At 37.9% G+C, this 21,435-nt stretch overlaps 1 protein-coding gene across 1 annotated transcript; it reads right to left on the bottom strand.

Annotated features, from left to right (window-relative positions):
* Positions 1 to 7,452: 7,452 nt before the first annotated feature.
* LOC148943936 (protein CFDP2-like) lies at positions 7,453 to 9,833 on the bottom strand. Its single transcript, XM_089101294.1, has 2 exons — positions 9,715 to 9,833; positions 7,453 to 7,795 (listed from the first exon to the last, which is right to left on the bottom strand). The coding sequence occupies exons 1-2, from the start codon at positions 9,831 to 9,833 to the stop codon at positions 7,453 to 7,455; spliced, it is 462 nt and encodes a 153-aa protein (XP_088957420.1).
* Positions 9,834 to 21,435: the final 11,602 nt, after the last annotated feature.

Consider the following 21,435-nt stretch of genomic DNA (forward strand, 5'->3'; position numbering starts at 1 on the left):
AATGGTAAAATAGAAAATAGGCATAAAATATTTTCGAACGTATTAAGTATTTATACAAAAGACAAAAGGAGCGACTGGGGTCAGTTCTTACCTTATTTAACTAACGTAATCAACACTGCTCATTCAGAAACAACCAAAGACAATCCATTTTATTTACTTTTTTAATACTGCAGTATTATAATCACTCAGAGGATTACAAACAAGAATTCATAAATAGGATGAGGAAGACTTATAAAATAGTTAGGCAAGAGTTGGAAAAATGTAAAATAAACCAAGAGCTAAGAAACCAACCCAAAGTCAAGGGGAGTATAGATTTCAAAGTAGGAGACTGCGTCTACCTAAAGAACGAAGCAAAAGCGGAAGGCAAAAAACTTTCCAACAAATATTCAGGACCGTACAGAATAGTCAAAAGGTACGATAACGATTATACTTTTAAAATGGAGAACCCCGATAGGGGAAGAACTTACAAGGCACATGTTAGCGGAATAAAAAGAGCTATATGTCCAGAAAGATGGGTATCACATCCCTCCTCTACTGATTCGTCAGATTCGGAAAAAGAACCACTTAAATCAAAGTTAGCAGAGCTGAAACCCTTTAATTTTAAACAAGATTATTTTGAAGATGAGAGCGATGAGGAAAACTTCAAAAAATTTTTTAGCTATGAAAAATCTAGTTATTCCAGAGAAAAAATCCCTAATACCAGTAAGAATAAAAACGCCAAAAATTCCAAAAAGTTATTAATCGGCGAGCGCAGGAGATTTAGATTATACAATATCTCCAAAAAGCCAATTTTTCCCCGATAGAATTTCGACCCCTTGTCCCCCCAAAAGATTTCCAGACGATATGGTTTCAACTGCAACACCAATAGAAAGGCCCCTGTCTTTACAGGAAGAATTAAATAGAGCTGTAGAAAACCCCGGTATTACTGTAAAGAAAACTCCTCCCAAAGATTTAACTAAAACAAACCTGCGAGAAGCTATGGATTTAATTAATTTCCCCATAAAAACGAGTCAAAGTACATTGCCCGAGAATAAAACTCCCAAGGATGACCAGCAAGGACAATATTATGATATAACTGTGTCCAGGGTCAAGCCTAAACAGTGGACTTCATGGAGGGAAACCTTAGTGCAAAAAATGCCCCATCCCCCTGAAGACATGGCATTCAAACAGTGGAGGAACCCCGCAAAAATTCTTGATTCCTCTCAAAGCTCTCAAGAATCTTTAAAATCTCCCGAGTTGAAAACTCAAGACGAGGACTTAAGGAATAATTCTTCTACTTCCAGAGGAGTAGAAATTTACGAAGGAAGGGCAGGTGATTCCTCAAAAAGTGCCACCTCTAAAAGTTCTAATCCGGATTCGTCGGAAACCAGTTCCGAAGAGTCTGACGACGAATCAGACCATATAGTAGTTAAAGAAATAGGAAAATCAAGACCGACTTCAGCCACCGCACACGCGAAAGAAACAATATTAAAAGGTAAAGAATTTTTGAAAAAACAATACAAAAAGTTTGACCTTATTTCGCTAGAAAAACCTAAAAATAAAAAACCGCAAGAAACAGAGGAGAAAATAACGACACAGTCAGGCAGAACGGTTAAAAAACCTGACAGATGGAAATATCCCTAATTAATGTAAAGACAAATTTCAAATCCCTTATGAAAATCAACTTATGATCCACCATAATAAATCTAACAGTGTGCAAGTAAAGTTAACCAAGTCAATATTAATGAAAAAAATAATAATAATACGAGTGATGTCAAAACATTGGTGATCAGAGAGAAAGGTGGGAACAGAAAATAACCAAAGGTAGGAAGCTCATGGTCAACTGAGGACGGCAAGTGGTGTTGGACCACGTCTTGTGGGAAGCCTGGGGAGGAATTCAAAGCCCACGCAGCGTTTAATTTACTGGGTTTTGGCGGTCTCCTCGGATTTTCTATGAAAAAATCGACCCATGTCCTAACAAAGATTGACAGAAGCGTCTAATTATGAGCTGATCCTGTTCATATTTATGAACACTATCATGATTTCTGTTTCAATAGAAACTGTTGGAACTTTGTCTTGTTACAATAATACAGAAAGAATAGACCCAAGTTACAAAACAGAATTACTATCACAAAATGTGGGTACGATAACCATAAAACAAGGGTGTCAACTCGTAACTAAAGAGTCAACTGTCCGAACGCCGTTAATTACCACGAGCACAAAGATAATAAGTTACAAAATAACTAACTTCAAGGCAATCAACCTGTCGTACACTATTCCCAATACAGAAAACGAGGAAATAAAAACCTCGATATGGTCAAAAATAGAAAAGAATAAAGGGACAATAAGGCTTACAAAAATAAGAGAAGCATTAGATTCGCAGATTCCCCTATTTACAAATGAATACCAGAGATTAACGTATGTGGATAATAGATACGGATTGTTCTCAACTATTTTCTGGTGGAACATACTATTGGCCGTATGTTTCGTATTCGCAACTTCCCTGACCATAAGAACCCTATTAACTTTTAATTACGGAAAAATCCCGATACTAAGAAGGCAAAAACCAAGAGAAGAACATGGGGAAACAGCTGAGATGCCGAGGTTAAACCCGGAACCCCATGAGAACGTCTAAGCCAAGAAACAGGGAAGACATTTGAAAACGAGTGGGTATAGAGGTCTCCACTCGTCCTTGCTATGTATTGTTCCCTCATTGTAGTGTCGCTTAAGTAAAACCGTGTGGTTATGACGCTGTAACCTGCGTTTCTTAAACAGCACGGACTTGCGTGAACAATGCAGGCATGAAATATGTTGTAAAATTAGACCTCAAACTTAATAATGTAGAGTAATTGAAGAATTAAATAAACCTTTTATCGTTATCTCCTTGCTCAAAACAAATTTGAAGAAATCTCTGTTTTAGATTTCCCAATGGGAACTTTACGTATATATTTTAACCAACACGATAAAAACTTCGCTTTGTGTACTAATATTAGTGTATTTATTTAACTCTGTCTTGTAGCGTAAAAATACATGTGCCCAGTCGATACATGACCTATTTGTATTATGACTACTCGTTTTAAAGAACGTGTGATTCTGCCGAGCTATTTTATTTCAGGAATTGGAACGGCATACCAGAAGCTAAACAGGACAATGCATAGACCAGTGCAAGTATAGCCCAGTAACACCTATTATCATCACACCTCGACCAACGAAGAGTACTCGCAATAAACCCCAAAAAACTCTTGACCCAACTTCGCCTATGAAAATTACGGATACCCTTTGATCAAGGAAACGATGATCGTTTGACGAAGAATAATTTTCCTCAAACACAAATCATATCATGTATCAGGTAACAAATCTCAGTATCCAGTGCTTTATCGAATTATAAACATAACAACCCTGAGAATCCCATTATCTAGCATAAGATATAAGTGAATACATCATCCCTGACAATAATATAGATGAACCCAATTCAGCAGAATTTCTACATGTCGACGATTTACATGTTAAATCCCCTTCGACCCTTTCTCCATTACGAGGTTACAGAGACATTAGAGGTATTACCGTTAATGTTACGAGATAAGTTTTGAAATATGGACTTGGAAACCAACCATTGAATCATGTAACCAAAATAATCCCAATGAATAACCTCTGAGTGACAATGTACTCCTCCGAAAAGTTAAAGACAATATGTTAAAGGAGTCACTAAAGTTTGATGTTGACCCATTCCAAATTCAAAAATCACTTTCCCTACGATTTATCAAGGAGTCCCCATAAAAGCTAATGGGTACAAGCCATGCAGGAACAATTTTATGAACTAAAATCTCTAAGTGTGTGAAGGAACAATTTTACACGAAAAACTCATTCTCTGTGCAATTAAAAACAACCCCAGAGTGAAATAATATGGGATAGTCAACCCTTCTGTCATCAACGCATTCCCAGTGCTCAAACCCTTAACAATAAGCCACCCTACGAACTATACAAAAACAATAGGTGAGAATGAACTCTAATGGCAAAATTCCACACACCTGTAACCAAAAGTATCATTTCCAGTTTGATAATTGGAGATATCACTTCGTCCAAGATGAACGTAACCATACTCGAACTAATCTGTGAGGAAACTACATATGAATGTTTTAAAACTGTGTTTCAACAATACGATACTAGTGAAGAACCATAATTCGCAACAGGAGGAGCGAGTATGTAAAGAGACAAGTATAGTGGTAAAATAGGTGTCAACTCATATCTGACAACTAAACAATTTTTATAATTTAATGTTGATATTACATAACAAACAGTCCAAGTGAAAGTGTTTTTGTCACCACTGAAAATGGTAAACATAATATTGTATGTTATAAATCATTCATGTATGTACCGCTAGAGGTTCAAGTAGAATTAGGTGTAGTATTGTAATGTTATTCATTTATTGTAGATAGAAAGTAGTATGCCATATAGACAGCAAAATAAAAAAAGCCTTGTAAAAAGTGAATTCAAAAAAATCTTATGTAAAGGTAGAATAGCCCCAACCTTGTTGGAAATGTAAAAGTAATCAGTGTTAGATGTAAAAAAAAAATCTTTAGTATAGTAGCTAGCTCAGAACCATGAAAAATCTTAATCCGGTAGATGAATTTTAGATAGGGACGTAGAATAAAATAAGAAAAGTAATAGAGAAAATTTTTAGCAATCCTGATTAAGCCATAACATAAATATAAAATAATTATGTAGAAGAAATAGTTAATAAATTGCGAACATTTTAAAAGTCCAAAGGCAAGCAAGTACTAATTACGGGACGTCATTAATTGATGGGAACGGTAATATGTACCGTGAGTAAAATGCGATGTATTTAAAATACCAAAATAAAATTCCTTCTTTCTTAAGATAATTCCGACTTCCTATAATTAAGCTAAATCTAGTTTCAAAAATGAAAAGTCCTTAATCAGCAAAGAAAAAAAAAACTGCAGTTAGCCTCAGACAAAGAACGGCGCTATCCAAGCTTTGGATTTCGCTAAGAGAATGGGCAATAAAAAAGCTGCTACGCACAATATTTCTAAGGAAGTTTAAATTATAAGAACCGTGTGAACGTTTGAATCATCAGAAATATTTAAAACAATTTATTGGACGAAGGGTTTGCATCCTTGGGCCACTTGAGCCAATTGTGAGCCAGTTTTTACAGCGCAGGAAAAAAAGAGCTACGTTTGATAGTGGGGTAAAAGTGCTTTTTGAAATTATTCGTAATGTAGAATCAGGACCAGTCAGATAGAATTTTTTCGCCATTCAATCCTGGCGATTCTTTCTTTGTCGTTTCTCAGTCACCATTATTGTCATTTGAAGTGACTCATTGCTGTTCACCCAAATATGTAAGTTTCAATTAATCTATTGCTTTTTTATCTGTGTTTATTTCATTTTATATGTCTGTAGCCAGCCTATTAGCAGGTAATTAGTTCAAAAATCTCCAAGGACGTTCCCAGGGAATCTGATCTCCAGATAGCTGAAGGAGAAGGGGTCACATTTATATGGCTACACATTTTGTTGTCTCGCATTAATTGAGGGTGGCTTAGGCCGTGTTGGCACGATCTTTTGCGCTATAAGCGGCGCTATCGGAGAACTTATATGGTGTAAGTTCACAGCTTCAGGGTACGATATTAGATTTGACGCGGTCAATATTTATGACCACAATTAAGCCCAGTCCCTTTTCTTTTATAACCACAGCCCTAAAGATTTCATCGCTACATGAAGATTTGCCGGCAAGGTTTACTATCAATCCGAGGTATTTGAACGACTGGATGTCCTCTATCTGTTTACCATTTAGGGCAACAGGGGTTTCATCCATCCTATCTGTTCGCATGTATTTTGTTTTTTGTAGGCTTATTTGGAGACCAGTCGAGAGGTCCTTGACTGCCATGTCATTTATCGTAGCCTGGGCTTCTGCAACAGATTCAGCAAGCATTTCCACATCGTTAGCAAAGTCAAGATCTGTGACGGAGAAGGACGGGCTCATTGCAACGCCTTTATACTTGTCCAGGACCCTGAGGATCCAATCGATGAGGAAGTTGAACAAAGATGGTGAAAGGACACTGCCTTGAAGTACACCTTCCTTGATCAGGATAAGATCTGAAAGATGGCCATCGACTCTTACCCGGGCCTTTGTTCCAGCATAGTATGCTTTGAGCAGATTGATTATCTTCTCAGGCACACCGTCCTCTCTCATTGCTTCCCATATTGCATCACGATGGAGCCAATCAAACGCGGTAATGAAGTCTATGAAGATTTGGATTGTTTCCTGGTGGTGTTTAAACCGGTGTTCAAGGAGTTGTCACAGGCTAAAAATCTGGTCACAACAACCCATGCCCGGCCTGAATCCTGCTTTGTTAAGTAACATTCGTTTGTTTCGGGTGTCTCTGAATCTATTTAAAGGTATGACTGCGAACAGCTTGGCAGCAATGGGGATAGGGGATATACCTTGTTTTTTTTGCAGTCCATTAGGTCTTCTTTTTTGAAGATAGGGACAATTATTGAGGTCTTCCAGTCATCTGGGATGTATTCATTGTCCCAGCCTTCAGTTATCACGCTATGAAGTTTATCCATCACCACCTTCACCACCTACAGAGCTTTCAGTAGCTCGGCAGGAATTCCAGCTATTCCTGAGATTTTATGGTTTTTCAAAACTTGGATCACCTTAATTACTTCATCCCTGGAGGGTGGGTCCGTAAATACATTTCATAAGCCTGGTTGTGTGGGGGGTTCTGCAGTGCAGTAAGTGGTTGCTTTCGATTACTATTGTGTTCTGGTCTCGATAGCTCTTGGAAGTGAGTACGCCATCTTTCAATATGCTCCTCGCTGCTTGTGAGTATTTTCCCATCTTTCACCTTAAGCGAGAGGATGGTAGTTTGCTTCTTCTTCCCGGTACATTCTCCAAGTATCTGATAGAGTTTTCGTGCATTGTTCCGTTATGTGGCTCTTTCCATATCACTGGGAGCATTAGACCAGTAGGCTTTTTTGTCTGCTCTTCCCGATTTGTGACATTCTTGTCGTAGCACTTTGTATTTGCGGGATTTCTTGTTGGTCATTTCTTTTTTCTTGGCAGAGTTTGAGTGTCTTTTCTGAGATCCATTTCTTGGTTTTATGCTTGACAAACCCAAGCATGTTTGAGGGAGCTTCATTGATGTGGTCCTTGAGTTTGCTATATTTCTTCTCAATCTTTATCTTGGGGCAGTTGGGGCACTGATAAGTCGGGGTTGCCTCCTCGGTGTCATCTTGAAGGACAACGAATCGGTTTGAGAGTTCAAGGACAAACGCTATTCGGTACTCATCAACTTTCAGCTTTAACACGTCTACTTTCTGGTTCGGCATAGTAGTTTTCCTTGAGCTAAGTCTGTACTTTAGCCTTGTCTTCAGCAAGAAGTGGTCAGATCCATTTTGTGATTCCGTGTCAGCACCTCTGTGCACTCATGAGTCCAACACCATGGATTTCTATCATCGGGATACAAGGAGATAATCTATTTGGGCCTTTACTCTTCCATCACGAAATTTCCGTGCATACGAAAGACACGACTTGTGCCTAAACCAGGTGTTAGCCACAGCGAGATTGTTCTGCATTGCAAACAGCAAAAGCCTGTTTCCATTTCTGCACCAGTCTCTGAGGTCGTGCTTGCCCATTGCCTGTTCCAAGTTATTCAGCTTTCTGCCAATCCTGGCATTGAGGTCGCCTCCAATTATGAGGATATCTTTCCGGGGAATCTTATCAATGGCTGTCTGCAGGTCACCGAAAAACTGTTCTTTTTGCTGTTCAGTGGCATCTCTTATTGGGGCATAAACGCTAAGGATAGTCAGACTGTTCGTGCGACCTTTAATTCTTGCCCGTAGGATTCTCTCAGACACAGACTCATATTCGATGAGCCCAGTGATTGGTTTGGGGGACAACAGGATACCTACTCCTGCCCGGCCAGATCCATCTAATGGTCCCAAGTTAAAAAAGAGACCGCCTTCCCAGCCGAGAATTCAAGGGTCAAGATGTTATGTCCTTTTAGTCTCGTGTCAGATACACACAGATTATCAAAGTTATAAAGATAATATTCATCAGCTACAAAAGATTGTGTCAATAAACATTTAATCGAGCAAAGGTTGCAGCAGCCGATATTCTGGCCTTGCCTTCTTGATAGGACGGTAGCTAGCATACTTTTTTACGAGAACGCCATTCTCGTCGCATTGCATAATACCGGGGATGCCGTAGCCAAACTTTTAATCATCATATTTGTCATCATTATTGAGCGTTTCTTGGGGATAAGGTACATCACAAGGTCCCCAGTCTTGCGGTCACCCAAAGCTCGTTCGCCATCACCTTGCTCGGCGTGGAGCTCGGTGATTTTCACACCCCTTCACCACCTTGAGGTGCGCTAGCGGACTTCCTATGCAACCTTGGGACGGAGAGTCAAGCCTCATTGCCTGGATGCCCACCACCGCCGTGAAAATTTCCAGGCTTATCTACCCCTTTGCTCCCACTTAGAATCAGTAATAGGCTTCAGAAGGCTTATAATGTCAGCTATATGCACACGGCTACACGCCAAAGGGATTTACGCGGAACGTGCTAGCAGGGAATGGCCATTCACTTCCTCTTTCATGCCTTCTCAGTGGCCTTGGTGATTTTCCCACCAACAGTAGGTAGGTCTTTGAAGTTGATCGACTTGATGACAAACGTCAACTGTAAGATAGAAGAAGAGGATGGATTCGATAGCTCTAGCATACCATATTGGTTATGACTTAAGGTCCTATTTGGCTGATAAATGGTGTTCGCGCAGGGCACAAAAACATGTAAGAAAAGTCCCAAAGCCGTTACCAAAGCTTGAAAGTACATTACAAGTTAAAAAAAAGTAAAAAAAGAAGAAAATAAAGACATTTGATTTTTGATTTGGAAAAATGTCCAAAAAGTGTCCTTTATTTCAAAAAGCAGCCTTTTTTGATCCAATAGTGTCTTGGTGTCCTTCAGAGTGAAAAAGTGTCCAAAAGGCCCTAAAAGTGTCCATTTGGCATCCCATGTTTTGTGTACTTCACAATGCTTGAAAGGTATGTCAGCACGTAACTGTATAACGTTTTGACCCGATTTGGACCACTGTTCCCATTTTTCACTAATAATTTTTCCCAAATTTTTGCTGATAATTTTCCCAAATTTCGTCGATTATTTTCCCAAATTTTTTAAAACATGTGAAAGATGTGGGGAAATAATCAACGAAATTTGGAAAAATTATCAACGAAAATTTGGGAAGTTTTGACCCGACGGTCTAAATCGGGTCAAAACTTCCCAAATTCGCGTTGATAATCAACGAAATTTGGGAGAATTATCTACGAGAAATTGGGAAGTTTTGACCCGATTTAGACCTTCTTATGCTATAAGCACTGCCAAACTGTGTGGTTCCATCAGTAAAAAAAAAAAGAAAGTTCCATCAATAAAAAACTTTAGCGTAAAGAGCGAAGCATTGAGGAGGGGACATCCCCTTTCATATACGGAATAATTTCTGTTCGTTTTAAGTTTTAATGTCGCTCCTTACTTTCAGTTTAAAAAACTTTTTTTTTATTTAATTTATTGGAAACCAGGTCTACTGAATATCCAGTATTATTTTGTATTTATTATTTTTCATATAAACTACCCAGCGCGGTTCAGAATAGTAACTTTGGTCCACCAGATCGCGAAAAAGAAGAAACGACTTAATACAACACAAATACTGTAGGTTACTTACTTGCCGAGCCGGTTCACTTGGCTTTTGCTTCTTAATCCATCTGTTTAGAGAAACTTGCTTTTCTGCTACTTTCTCCTTCTTCAATGCTGCCAATTTACGCTTTTGAGCTCCTGACAAACTCATGAATTCTCAATGGCTCTTCTACTGCTGATATTAGACAGTAAACTGGCGAACTGGGCGAATAATACATGGGTTATATATGGATTGTCTTATGGTTTTAAACAAATTCATTTATTTAAACTGATCTTTATAATTTCCCGAATTTCCTTTTCGCCACTCCCGACAAAGATTCCGCTCCTGACAAAAATGCCGCTTCTAAAAACAATTGCACCCTTCCATTTTATAAGACAATATAGGATTACAATTCAACGGAATTAAAACCAAAATACTTGGCCGGTACGAAAACTTAATCCTCCAAAAATAAGTAGAAAGTAAGTAGATAAGTAGATTTAATATTTGGAAGTAGAATAGTCAAAAATAAGTATTCCGCTACCAAAATAAGTGGAAGTGAAAACACTGCTCATGATAGCACATAAGAAAGATGTTGAATCAATAAAATCAGAAACTGATCTGTCACTTCAACCCTTGCACGACCCAGTTGCACTATTAATCTCACTATTATCTACGTTTATATACAAATAAAGGTACCAGTTTCAAAATTTTGACTAATCGCTAATTATAATTTTGTTCTTTTATATTTTGTAAAATAAAAAAAGGCATTTTTGGGTGGAAGCTTGGGCCCCCCAGAAAAATTAGGGTGGGCAATGCCCCCCCCCCCCCCCGAAAGGCGCCCCTGGTGCAAATCTATTTGGAAAAGAAAATAAAAAAAATGCTAAGCTTACTTTTATATCAACTATTGGCCTGTTTTTTTGGCTTGAGTTATGCCGGAATTTTTTTTGTGAGTGAGCTTTATGACACATGGTAGTTCCACTGGAATTTTTTTTTTTTTTTTTGTGAGCCAAAAATCATTTTTAAGGCAGATACTATTGCTTTTGTGGTTCTCATATTGAATTCTTTTGTAAACTTTCTACAGAGTTGTCTGCGTCAGCAAGCATCCTGTCAACTACACTTCTCCGTCTTGACCTTAGGCCTTGCTTGAACGTACATTGAAACGCATTATTAATTTTCTATCAGTGCTGCTTACCAAGCTTAAGCCATCTAGCATGGTTCTTATTAGGAGTATTCTTAGATGGGGATGTATCTTAGATAGTTGGATCTTAATTACTTGCAAGGTGACAAGAAGCCAGGCAACAACCAATTTTAGATACTTTTACCTGTTGAGGTATTCAGACGTCTGTCCAGTTCCACAGGTCCAATAAGAGATACTGGCTCAAAGATAGTATTAAAGATTTTTAGAACTGTTTGTACTCTGTTTGTTCTTATTTATCTGAGGTTTTATGTCTGTAGCTTCACTTCTATGACTATTGTCAGTAAGATTACTCGGCATTGATGATTGGGTCTTATTTGGCATGCCGGGCATAGCTGCTGATTGACTAGTTCTCATTATTGATAATTTATTTCTTTGATTTTCTGTTTAAATAGATGACAATCTTTACCGCTTGAAGCATGACATTGACCACTAATTTTACATTTTCTTCTGCTTTTTACAATTCACTCGCCGAATCCTTATAACTATAGGATTCAAAACTGTCTGTAACACGAAGGAACCGTCTTACAAATGTCAATCTGTCTAACAAACTTTCAAGAAATTTCCGGTCATCCTTGAATTATATTAGGATAATGTAGGTCTTCTGCTTTTTCCTGTTTTACTAATTTTTCAATTGTTCTATGTTCCTGTCTTCCACTTTAGTGTATCTTTTTATTTCAGTAATAATTTATTCCTTCTTCCATACTCCCTAGATATGCTAATGCTGAAGTTAATCAATAAATTAGGCTAGACATTAATCTTATTTAGATTTACAAGCTAATATTGAAGTGAATCAATAAATTACGCCAGATATTAGTTGGCCTCCCCCAGGTAATTCAGCATGTCTCCATGTGGTGATAGGGGAACGCCCTGCAGATATTTTGGGTACCTCCACAGGAGGCAAGGACCAAGGGGGGACCTTGTGCCTGAGGGGTCCTTAATAGAAACTGGGGCACCCTTGCCCGGGTTCATAAATACAGGCAGAGGAGGAAGAAGGCCCCTCAAATGTACTCTCAAAAGGGCCCACAGGTATTCCCACAAGTCCCAGGAGTTACAAACATTCTCCCAGTAATCGATAAAAATTTCATGGTGATGCAGAACACCATCGCGTCAAGATCCTCTATAGGGGAACAACTGCGGCAGGGCGTAGGGCGTAAGATCAAGGTGTACAGACAACGGCCTCTGCAAAAGGGATGCCTCGACCTTTTTGGGGTACATGCAAGACTGGGGACTTTGTGGTCAACTCTATTCCTACTTTAGGAGTAATACCCCTCGAGGAAATTATAGCCCAGTAAACAACACCGCAATCGCATGGGATTCTGACTAACGAATAATTCTTCTGGGCCTGGTATGTTTTGGCGGGCGTTTTCGGGCTGAAAAACCGCTTCATAGCTAATTTATCTATTATGGGCTGCCTCCCCATAGTAGCATAATATTTGTAGGCATGAATATATAATGAGTCGGAGGTAATAGGCTTGAGATTGTCTGTGCAGGATTTCGACTCTTGTTGATGGAAGAGCATCGCCAAGTGCTGAAAACCATGTTGTGACAAAATTTGGGTCTAGGATTGCACAAAGCCCCCATTCTTTTGGAGGTACCAGAGACTTCTTGCTGTCCGGTTCTAAGCCGGCTTAAGCACTTCGGTGTAGACTTGAGAAGATATGTGATCTACGTCCTGCACTGGTATCTGGGATCATTGCTTTTCCTGAGGCGAAAATAATTTCAGTCATTTAAAGAACATGAAAATTGGAACTTGGAATGTTACGACGTTAAAAACGACTATCGTATCGTCATTTTGACTGACGAATTCAGACGATTCAAACTGGATTTATTAGGAGTTTCAGAAATTCATATCCTAGGGGTAGGAAGCATGAAATTAGGTGATATAGAATTTTTTAGGTAGGAAGCATAGGGTATATAGACAAGGAGTAGGGCTGATGATGAATGAGGAAGTTGCTAAGTATTGTTTAGGCTGGGAAGGTATTAATAATAGAATACTAATTGCTCATTTTATGACTAGAAAGTTCAGGGTATCAGTTATAGTAGCATATGCCCCTAAAGTGCCGACTGACGGAGATACTAGTGACTCAGATGAATTTTACTTACAGTTACAGGAGCAAATAGACAGGGTCCCATGCAGAAATATGATGTTTTTACTGGGAGATTTTAACCCCCAGGTTGGTAGAAATAGGGATCGATGGTACCGTAGCCTAGGTAAATCTGATGTAGGAAAAGAAATCAGTAATGGATACAGACTTTTGCAATTTTGTAGGTATAACAATCTAGTTAAAACCAATACGGTGCTTGGTCATAAAATGGCTCATAAGTTAACATGGTATTCACGTGATGGTAAGACAGCAAACCTTATTGATTATGTTATTGTAAACCGAAGACTGGCAGGATCAATACAAGATACTAGGGTATATAGGAGTGCTGTTATTGATGTTAAAAGTAAAGATCACCATCTAGTAGTGTCAAGGGTTAATTTAAAGCTGAAATATCGGAAGGGTAACTACCTCCCGGGAAGTTATGATGTTGGTAGACTCCAGGATAAGAATTTGAGAGAAAATTTCCAGGAGCAATTGAAAGCAAAAGTTCAGAGTTTAAAATTTGGTAATGTGGAAGATAGTTGGAATAATTTTTGGAAAACAGTTTGTGATGTTGTCTTAGAGAAAAAAGCTAGAAATTTAGCTAAGAATATTAGTGAAATGGCATTATGTTTAATTGAAAGGATAAAGAACATGTACAAGAATTATCTGAGTGATAGATCATATGAAAACAAAAGGAATGTAAAGAAAGTGAAGAAAGTATTAAAATATGAACTGAGAAGGTGTGAATTAGAGGTCATGCATACAATAACCGAGGATCTGGAAGATGGAACTAAACGGCATAATAGTAAAATATTGTACTGGCATGTTGACAAATTGAGAAAGATTAGTCAAAGCGGACTTGGCCCAGTTATAGATAGGAATGGGGCCACAATTAGCGATAAGGAAAAAACTAAAGAGAGATGGGCCGAACATTTTGAGAATTTGCTTAACCGAGATTGAGTTGAAGGAAGAGATGTAGAAGAAAATGAAAAAGTTTGTGATACCTTCGATGTGAAGGAAGATTTGTTTTGTGAGGAGGAATTAGTGACAGTACTAAAAGGACTAAAAATAATAAAGCTCCAGGTGCTGATAGGGTGGTAAATGAGTTTCTTAAATATGCTGGCTCTGAGGATAGAAATAAGTTACTGAAGATTATGAATATGATTTTTGAAAAAGGAGAAGTACCAAACGATTTTAGGAAAACTTTAATCAAGCCACATTATAAGAAAGGTGATAAAAGTGAGTGTGTTAGTTATCGGGGGATTAGTCTGGTCTCTGTAGGTAGTAAATTACTTATTAATATGATGCTTTTTAGACTGAGAGATGCCGTAGACAAAGTTTTAAGAGAAGAACAGTGTGGTTTTAGAAAAGGCAGAGGATGTGTCGAACAAATTTTCACTCTTAGGTTAATAATTGAGAAGTGCCTGAGTTTTCAGACACCTTTGGTCCTCAGTTTTATAGATTATGAGCAAGCCTTTGATTATGTTGATAGAATAGCTCTAGTAAAGGTTTTATCCTTGTATAGTATACCAGACAAATACATTAAAGTGATTAGTGGTATGTACGAGAGTAACACTGCTGCGGTTAATGTTGAAAATGATGTTAGCAGCTGGTTTTGTATTAAATCAGGAGTTAAGCAGGGTTGTGTTCTATCCCCCTTTATATGGATTATTTTGATAGACTTTGTCTTAAGAACCACAGGAAAGGTAATGGGAGACCACAGAATCAAATGGAGAGGAAACCCGGACTTAGATTATGCTGATGATTTAAGCATCCTAGATGAAATTGTGAGCAAAATGAATGAAGTCTTAGAGGTTTTGCGAGTTCAGGGTGCTACAATAGATTTGAAAATCAATGTTAAAAAGACCAAGTCACTAAAGCTAGGAATAAGTGAAGAGGAAACGGTGAAGTTGGGTAATGAAAAGATTGAACAGGTTGACAGCTTCACTAAACTTGGTAGTATTATTAGTAAAGATAGTTGGAGCAGTGAAGATCTCAAAAGTTAAATAGCCTAGGCTCAGGGTGTTTTTTCATACTGAAAAACAGTTTGGAAGAATAGGAAGATAAGTCTGCAAACCAAGATTAGAATATTAGAAGCTACAGTAATGACAATGGTCTATTATGGCTCTGAAGCATGGGTGCTCCGAAAAGTGGATTAAGATTTGCTAGAAGTTTTTTAGAGAAATTGCTTAAGGATTGTTCTGGGTACCCTGATTACTGACTGTATTTCAAACTATAGTCTATTCGAAAAATGTGGTTCAATACCGCTCTAAGGCTATGATGAAAAAAGGTTGAGGTGGCTAGGGCACGTTTTGCGGATGAAGGATGACAGATCGCCGAAGATTTTTCTTTTTGGCCAACCGTCTAGGGCTAAACGGAAAGCAGGTCGTCCTCGTCTGGGGTGGGAGGACGTCATAAAGAAAGATTTAAAGGATATGGGAACTTCTTGGGCGGGCGTAAAAAGGGAGGCTTTGAATTGATTGGGATGGAGGAGGAGTGTTCGTAGCTGTTTTGGCCTCAGGCGGCTAGGTTCTGCGGTGATTTGTTAGGAGTAGTATTAGTTAAGCTTTAATGGGGCTACTAAAGTTTTGTTGTAATTTATTCTGCACTTCAATGCTGCAAAATTATGCTGAAAAATACCCCCTCTGTCAAAATTTCTGAATGAGTTTCAGAAAATAGTCCCCCCATCCCCATCTGATGAAAACTCATTTCCAAGAAAATTACTGTGAAGAATCTCCCCTTTTAAAATCCTCCCCACGTGTATAGTTACGAACCTAAAGGCAAAGAAATTCATCAAATTAAATATGTGGATTCCAAAGAATCCCTTACTCTATAGAATATTCCCGCAAAAACACTAATATTGTGGAGAATCTCTTCCAGAAAATTTTCCCAAAGTAAAACCTCTCTGGAAAATTTGCTCCTCTCAAAAAATGTATTTTTACGCACTTCTACATCATTGTATTGTCATGTATTTTAATTTAGTTAAATAAAACATTAAAATATTTACACAAAGCATTTTTAGACAATATAAAAGGAGGTATGACCTTGCAGCCCCATCATTCAGACATGGTTTACAGGAAAAAGGATGAAGGGTTAACTTCCACACCTTTTCCCCGCACACTATCTGTTCCATGTTTGTTTGAGGTTCAAAAGGCTTCAGTTTAATATCCCAAGCTGTTCCTCAGATATGCCCGATTAGCGGCTCATATGTTATACTCAAGGCCGTATTCAGTTTTTTTTTCGGGCGGTGAGGGGGGGGGGAGCTACAAAATATTTTTATCGTGGGGGGGGGGGTCACAAAAATACTTTAAAAAACACATCAAGAGTTTGTTTATATTCATTTTTGTTATGCTTTTGCGAGTCGGACAAACCTTTTGGGGGGATAGTAAAACCCCGTACTCCCCTGGATACGGCCTTGGATATGGCGGATACAGCGTAGTCTGTTGGAGACTAGGGCAAGTGTTGCAACCCAACCAATGTTTGCCTATAGTATAAGGTTGATTATTGGGAAAAGGACCATATTTGATCCTAAGTCTCCTAAAAGGTTAAGAATATATTTTAAAAAATTGCTGAGAAAGATTTCAAACAAAATTAAAATACACTATATGTAGTTGGGTTGTCAAAAGGACACAACAGTAATATCTAAAAAATCACTATGGGTATTAACTTGAAAATTAGAAGCATGTTGAGAAGGATTCTGGAACAAATGAAGGGCAACCATTCCGCTCCTGTTGTCCCTTGTAGATTCCCCTTGATACTCATAAAAATCTTAAAAAAAAAATTTTATTCGAAATTGTCACAAGGTCTACTTGCTACGCCTCTGGGGGCTTCACCCACCGCAGCCCCCGGTGCAATGAATGTAAATTATCTAATTTGTGTATTTTTTGAATACAGGATTTGTTATTGGTAAAATGAGGACTATTTGATTTTGGGTGTGCAATATGACACATCTATGTAGCACTTAACTTCTCTTTGAAATTCTTCTGAAACTTTTAAAAATTTCTGATCGTTTTCCTAAATATCGCCAGGAAATCTGGCTCCACCTCCAAAAAATCCCACGTCTCCACGGATATACTCCCTTGACAATTTAATTATGGTGAAAATTTACCCCGACCGACTGCTCTTAAGATCTCCACGAGTGTCGGCAAAAAAAAAAAAAGACTTAAGAAGAATTTCGTATAGAAATTCTGACAAATTCCCCCGGTGTAAAATTTCTCCTGAAAAATCTAGCCCCCTGGAAAGTTCCTTCCCCAAAAATTCTCCCCGTAGAAAATCCCACAGCATAAAGTTTGATCCACCCCCCCCGCCAAAAAAAAAAATTATGCATGCTTCCCAACAAACAATACGATACATAAACATAGGGCAAATTTTATAACTAAAAGACCTTTCCGCAGGGGCCTTTGGGGGTCATGATATCTCAAATGGTATAGTTATTTGGCTTTTTAACTTTGCTGAACAAAATTGGTATCTGAAAATTTTGATCAGACGATTTTAAGAAAAAAGGCGGGGGAGAGGGCCTAATTGTCCTTCAATCTTTTTGATCACTTAAAAGGGCACTAGAACTTTTGGTTTCTGCTAGAATGAGCCCTTTCAGTCTTGCACAGATAATCTCAAGCCTATTACCTCCGACTCATTATATATTCATTCCTACAAATATTATGCTACTATGGGGAGGCTGCCCATATTAGATAAATTAGCTAGGAAGAGGTTTTTCAGCCCCAAAACGCCCGTCAAAACATACTAAGCCCAGAAGAATTATTCGTTAGTCAGAATCTCATGCGAATGCAGTGTCGTTTACATGGCTATAATTTCCTCGAGGGGCACCACTCCTCAAGTAGGAATAGAGTTGACCGGAAAGTCCCCAGTCTTGCAGATACCCCAAAAGGATGGAGGCAGCCCTTTGCATAGGCCGTTGTCCATAGACCTGGATCTTACGCCCTGCCGCAGTTGTCCCCCTATAGAGGATCCTCCCGCGATGGTGTTGGGCATCGCCATGCAATTTAACCCATTACTGGGAGAAGATTTATAACTCCTGGGACTTGTGGACAAACCAGTGGGCCCTTTTGAGAGTACATTTGAGGGGCCTTTTTCCTTTTCCACCTTTATTTATGACCCCGGGCGAGGGTGCCCCAGTTTCTATTATGGACCCCCCAGAGACAAGGTCCCCCCTTGGTCCGTGCCTCCTGTGGAGGTGCCCAACATATCTGTAGGGCGTTCCCCTATCGCCACAAGGGGACACGCTGAATTGCCTGGGGGAGGCTAACTAATATCTAGCCTAATTTCTTGATTCACTTTAACATTAGCTTCTAAAACTAATGTAAGATTAAAGTTTAGCCTAATTTATTGATTAACTTCAACATTAGGATACCTAGAGTAGGAAAGAAGGAATAAATTATTACTGAAATACGAAGATTCACTAAAGTGGAAGACAGGAACATCGAACAATTGAAAAATTAGTGAAAAAGGAAAAAGCGGAAGACCTAAATTATCCTAATTTCATTCAAAGATGACCAAAAATTTCCTGAAAGTTTGTTATACAGATTGACATTTGTAAGACAGTTCCTTCGTGTTACAGACAGTTTTGAAACCTATAGCTATAAGGATTCGGCAAATGAATTGTAAAAAGCAGAAGAAAATGCACAATTTGTGGTGAATGCTATGCTTCAAGCAGTAAAGATTGTCATCTATTTAAACAGAAGTTCAAAGAAATATTCTATCAATAATTAGAACTAGTCAATCAGCAGCTATGCCTGGCATGCCAAATAAGACCCAATCCTCAATGCCGAGTAATATCACTGACAATAGTCATAGAAGTGAAGCTACAGACATAAAACCTCAGATAAATAAGAACAAACAGAGACAAACAGTTCGAAAAATCTTTAATACTATCTTTGATCCAGTATCTCTAATTGGATATGTGGAACTGGACAGACGTCTACTATACTTATATTTTTCTTGGGTATTTTGAGGAAGTACTCAGTTGACTGAATCAGTGGCTTTAAAATGCATAATTTGTAGCCTGAAGCATAATTCGCTTTGCATAATGAAATGCAGTATAAATTATGCTGCACAGTTTGTTCGTACCAATATAGTATAGCCTGGTGTCTTTCTTTTTCTTATTTTGTTGTTCTTCAATTAACAGATCCATGCAATTGTAAACATTTAATAAGACCGAAAAATAAGGATAGATTGCGTGACCATTATTGACTTTTTTTCTTTTTTGATAGCCTAATTAAGAAGAATATGGAAAAGCACGAGCCAATTTGATTACAATCTGAGTATAAGAGGAATACAATCTCATGTAATCGATCATGCTGAATACAAAAATTAACTTTATAGAGCGAACAAATGGGTAATACCGTCCCTATCTCCTGAAACTCCCTAAACATTAATTTGAACAGACAAAATTCCCTTAAATTCATAGGCAGAGGAATAGCGCTGGCTAAGTAAAGAACAATGTTGGCAACATTCATTATTTATTTATTGGTTTGTTTGTTTTAGGCCAGGGCACTTTGTATAGAAGGGTGGTCGTAGAACCTTGAAAAAGGACTCAATGAGTTGGAGGAGGCCCGTCATTTCCTCTAACACCTCCTACTGAAATTTTTAAATATTCCAGAAATTATGTTTTTGAGGATACCCCCCCCCCCGCCCCGTCAAACAGCCCTCAGGGCATGGGTTGTAAGCTTTATCCTGGGGTTACATAAGGTTTTTTATACAAAAGGTGATTGTATAAACTTCAGAGGTGGCTCATTTGATTGGTAATAAGAATTTATAGTGTCATTTTTAAGATTAACAGTGATAAGAGGGCAGCCCCCCCCCTCAAACACACGTCCTGGTGTCCGAAAATGCGTCGAATTGGAATTTTGAGATAGTAATTTAACCAAAACTAAAGGTTTTTATAGAAGGGGTGGTTGTATAAGCTTTAGAGAAGTCTCATTTGGCGGAAAATTCGATGTAGCGAATCAAAAGCGATGTAGAACAGCTAGCCCCCCCCCCCCTCTCAGACTATCCTGCTTTTCACTAAAGGCATCTGATTAATATTGTAAGCTATCCATTTATCCAGTATTTAATAGCAAAAAAGGAGCTAATTTGACTAGAAATTAAAATGTCTATCACCCTTTTTAAGAGTCAAAAGTGATTGGAGGGCAATCAACTTTTTAATCCTTTTACCCTGAAAAAGACACTAACAGACACACACTCACAAATACAGTCATACATACAAACACAAAGACAAAACCAACACACATAGACACACAAATTTCCTCAAATTTTTACTTCAATATCCTTAGCCTTGGAGATGCTCGCTATAAAAGTAGTATTTGTAATGGTAGTAGTGGTAGCAGTTGTAGTACTTCCAACCACTGTTTTACTTTTGAATCTTAAGATGAGCACTAGAATTTCCGAAATCTAATAAAATTCAATTAAATTAAGAGTATTCAGATGACAATACTCGTAGCCTTACAAGTAGTAAGGAGTAATACGGCTCAATTGTGACCAAAACTTAAAAAAAACAAAATTTTGATATTAAATGAGGTATCAAAAGAATCGAATTATCTATAAGATTTGCAAATCTATAAGATTCATTAAGTTTAGTGTTACGCATCAAGAGCTAGGAGCCTGAGAAAATTTGTATGATTTAAAAAAAAGGGGACCCCTAAAGAGTCAAGGAATCTTAATGGAAGTATAGCCATCAGATTCAGCGTATTTAAGAACCCTGATGTCAAAGTTTCAAGCTTCCATCTGCAAAAATGTGGAATTTTCTATTTTTTGCCAGAAGAAAGATCACGGATGCGTGTTTATTTTTTTTTTTTTCAGGGCTACAGGGCTAATTACATCAAACCAATAATCCTAGAATATGGAGAAAGGGCCTATTCAAACAAAAGTTAAAAGTTTTAGTGCTTTTTTTAAGTGATCAAAAAGATTGGAGAGCAAGTGCCCTTTTTAAGTGCCCCCTCCGACACACCGTTATTCCTAAAAGTCATCTGATCAAAATTCTGAGAGAGCCATTTTGCTGTTCGTCTTTTAAGAAAAAAATCCTTGAAAAACTTAGTTAAAAATTAAAATAACTGATTTTGTCTTATTTTATAAAGTGTTGCCAAACACATTAGCGACAAAAACTAGATTATTTAAAATTGGTAAAACCTGTTAACTATTAGACAGGATTGATGAATAGAACACCAGTCTTTTGTGACTTTTAATAATCAGTAAACTTTGAAGTTTAAAAAAATTGGTGTTTTTAGGTCTGAAAATTCAGGTTAAATGTCAAACAAAAATTGTTATTAAATTGTCACTATCTCAAAAGAATTTCAAATAAGAATAAAGAAAGAAAAGTTATTAAAACAAACATTACAGTTGTCATATTAGGGCTAGACCACTCCTAAGGTTCAGGTTATGGATGTTTAGTCCAATGCCTACACTTTACTGTAGTTGTCTTTATTGCAGTCAAAATTAATATAAATAGTTAAAGGAATAATATTGAACAAGTTGT

Source organism: Artemia sp. Qi Xiang Cuo, chromosome 15 (assembly GCF_049724085.1).
Source record: "Artemia sp. Qi Xiang Cuo chromosome 15, ASM4972408v1, whole genome shotgun sequence".
Lineage (NCBI taxonomy): Eukaryota > Metazoa > Arthropoda > Branchiopoda > Anostraca > Artemiidae > Artemia > Artemia sp. Qi Xiang Cuo.

Coding starts and splice junctions, on each gene's coding strand:
- LOC148943936 (XM_089101294.1), bottom strand. CDS start 9,833: ATGAGTTTGTCAGGAGCTCAAAAGCGTAAATTGGCAGCATTGAAGAAG. Junction 7,796..9,714: donor AAGCCAAGTGAACCGGCTCG/GCAAGTAAGTAA, acceptor GACTATCCTTAG/CGTTTATGCCCCAATAAGAG.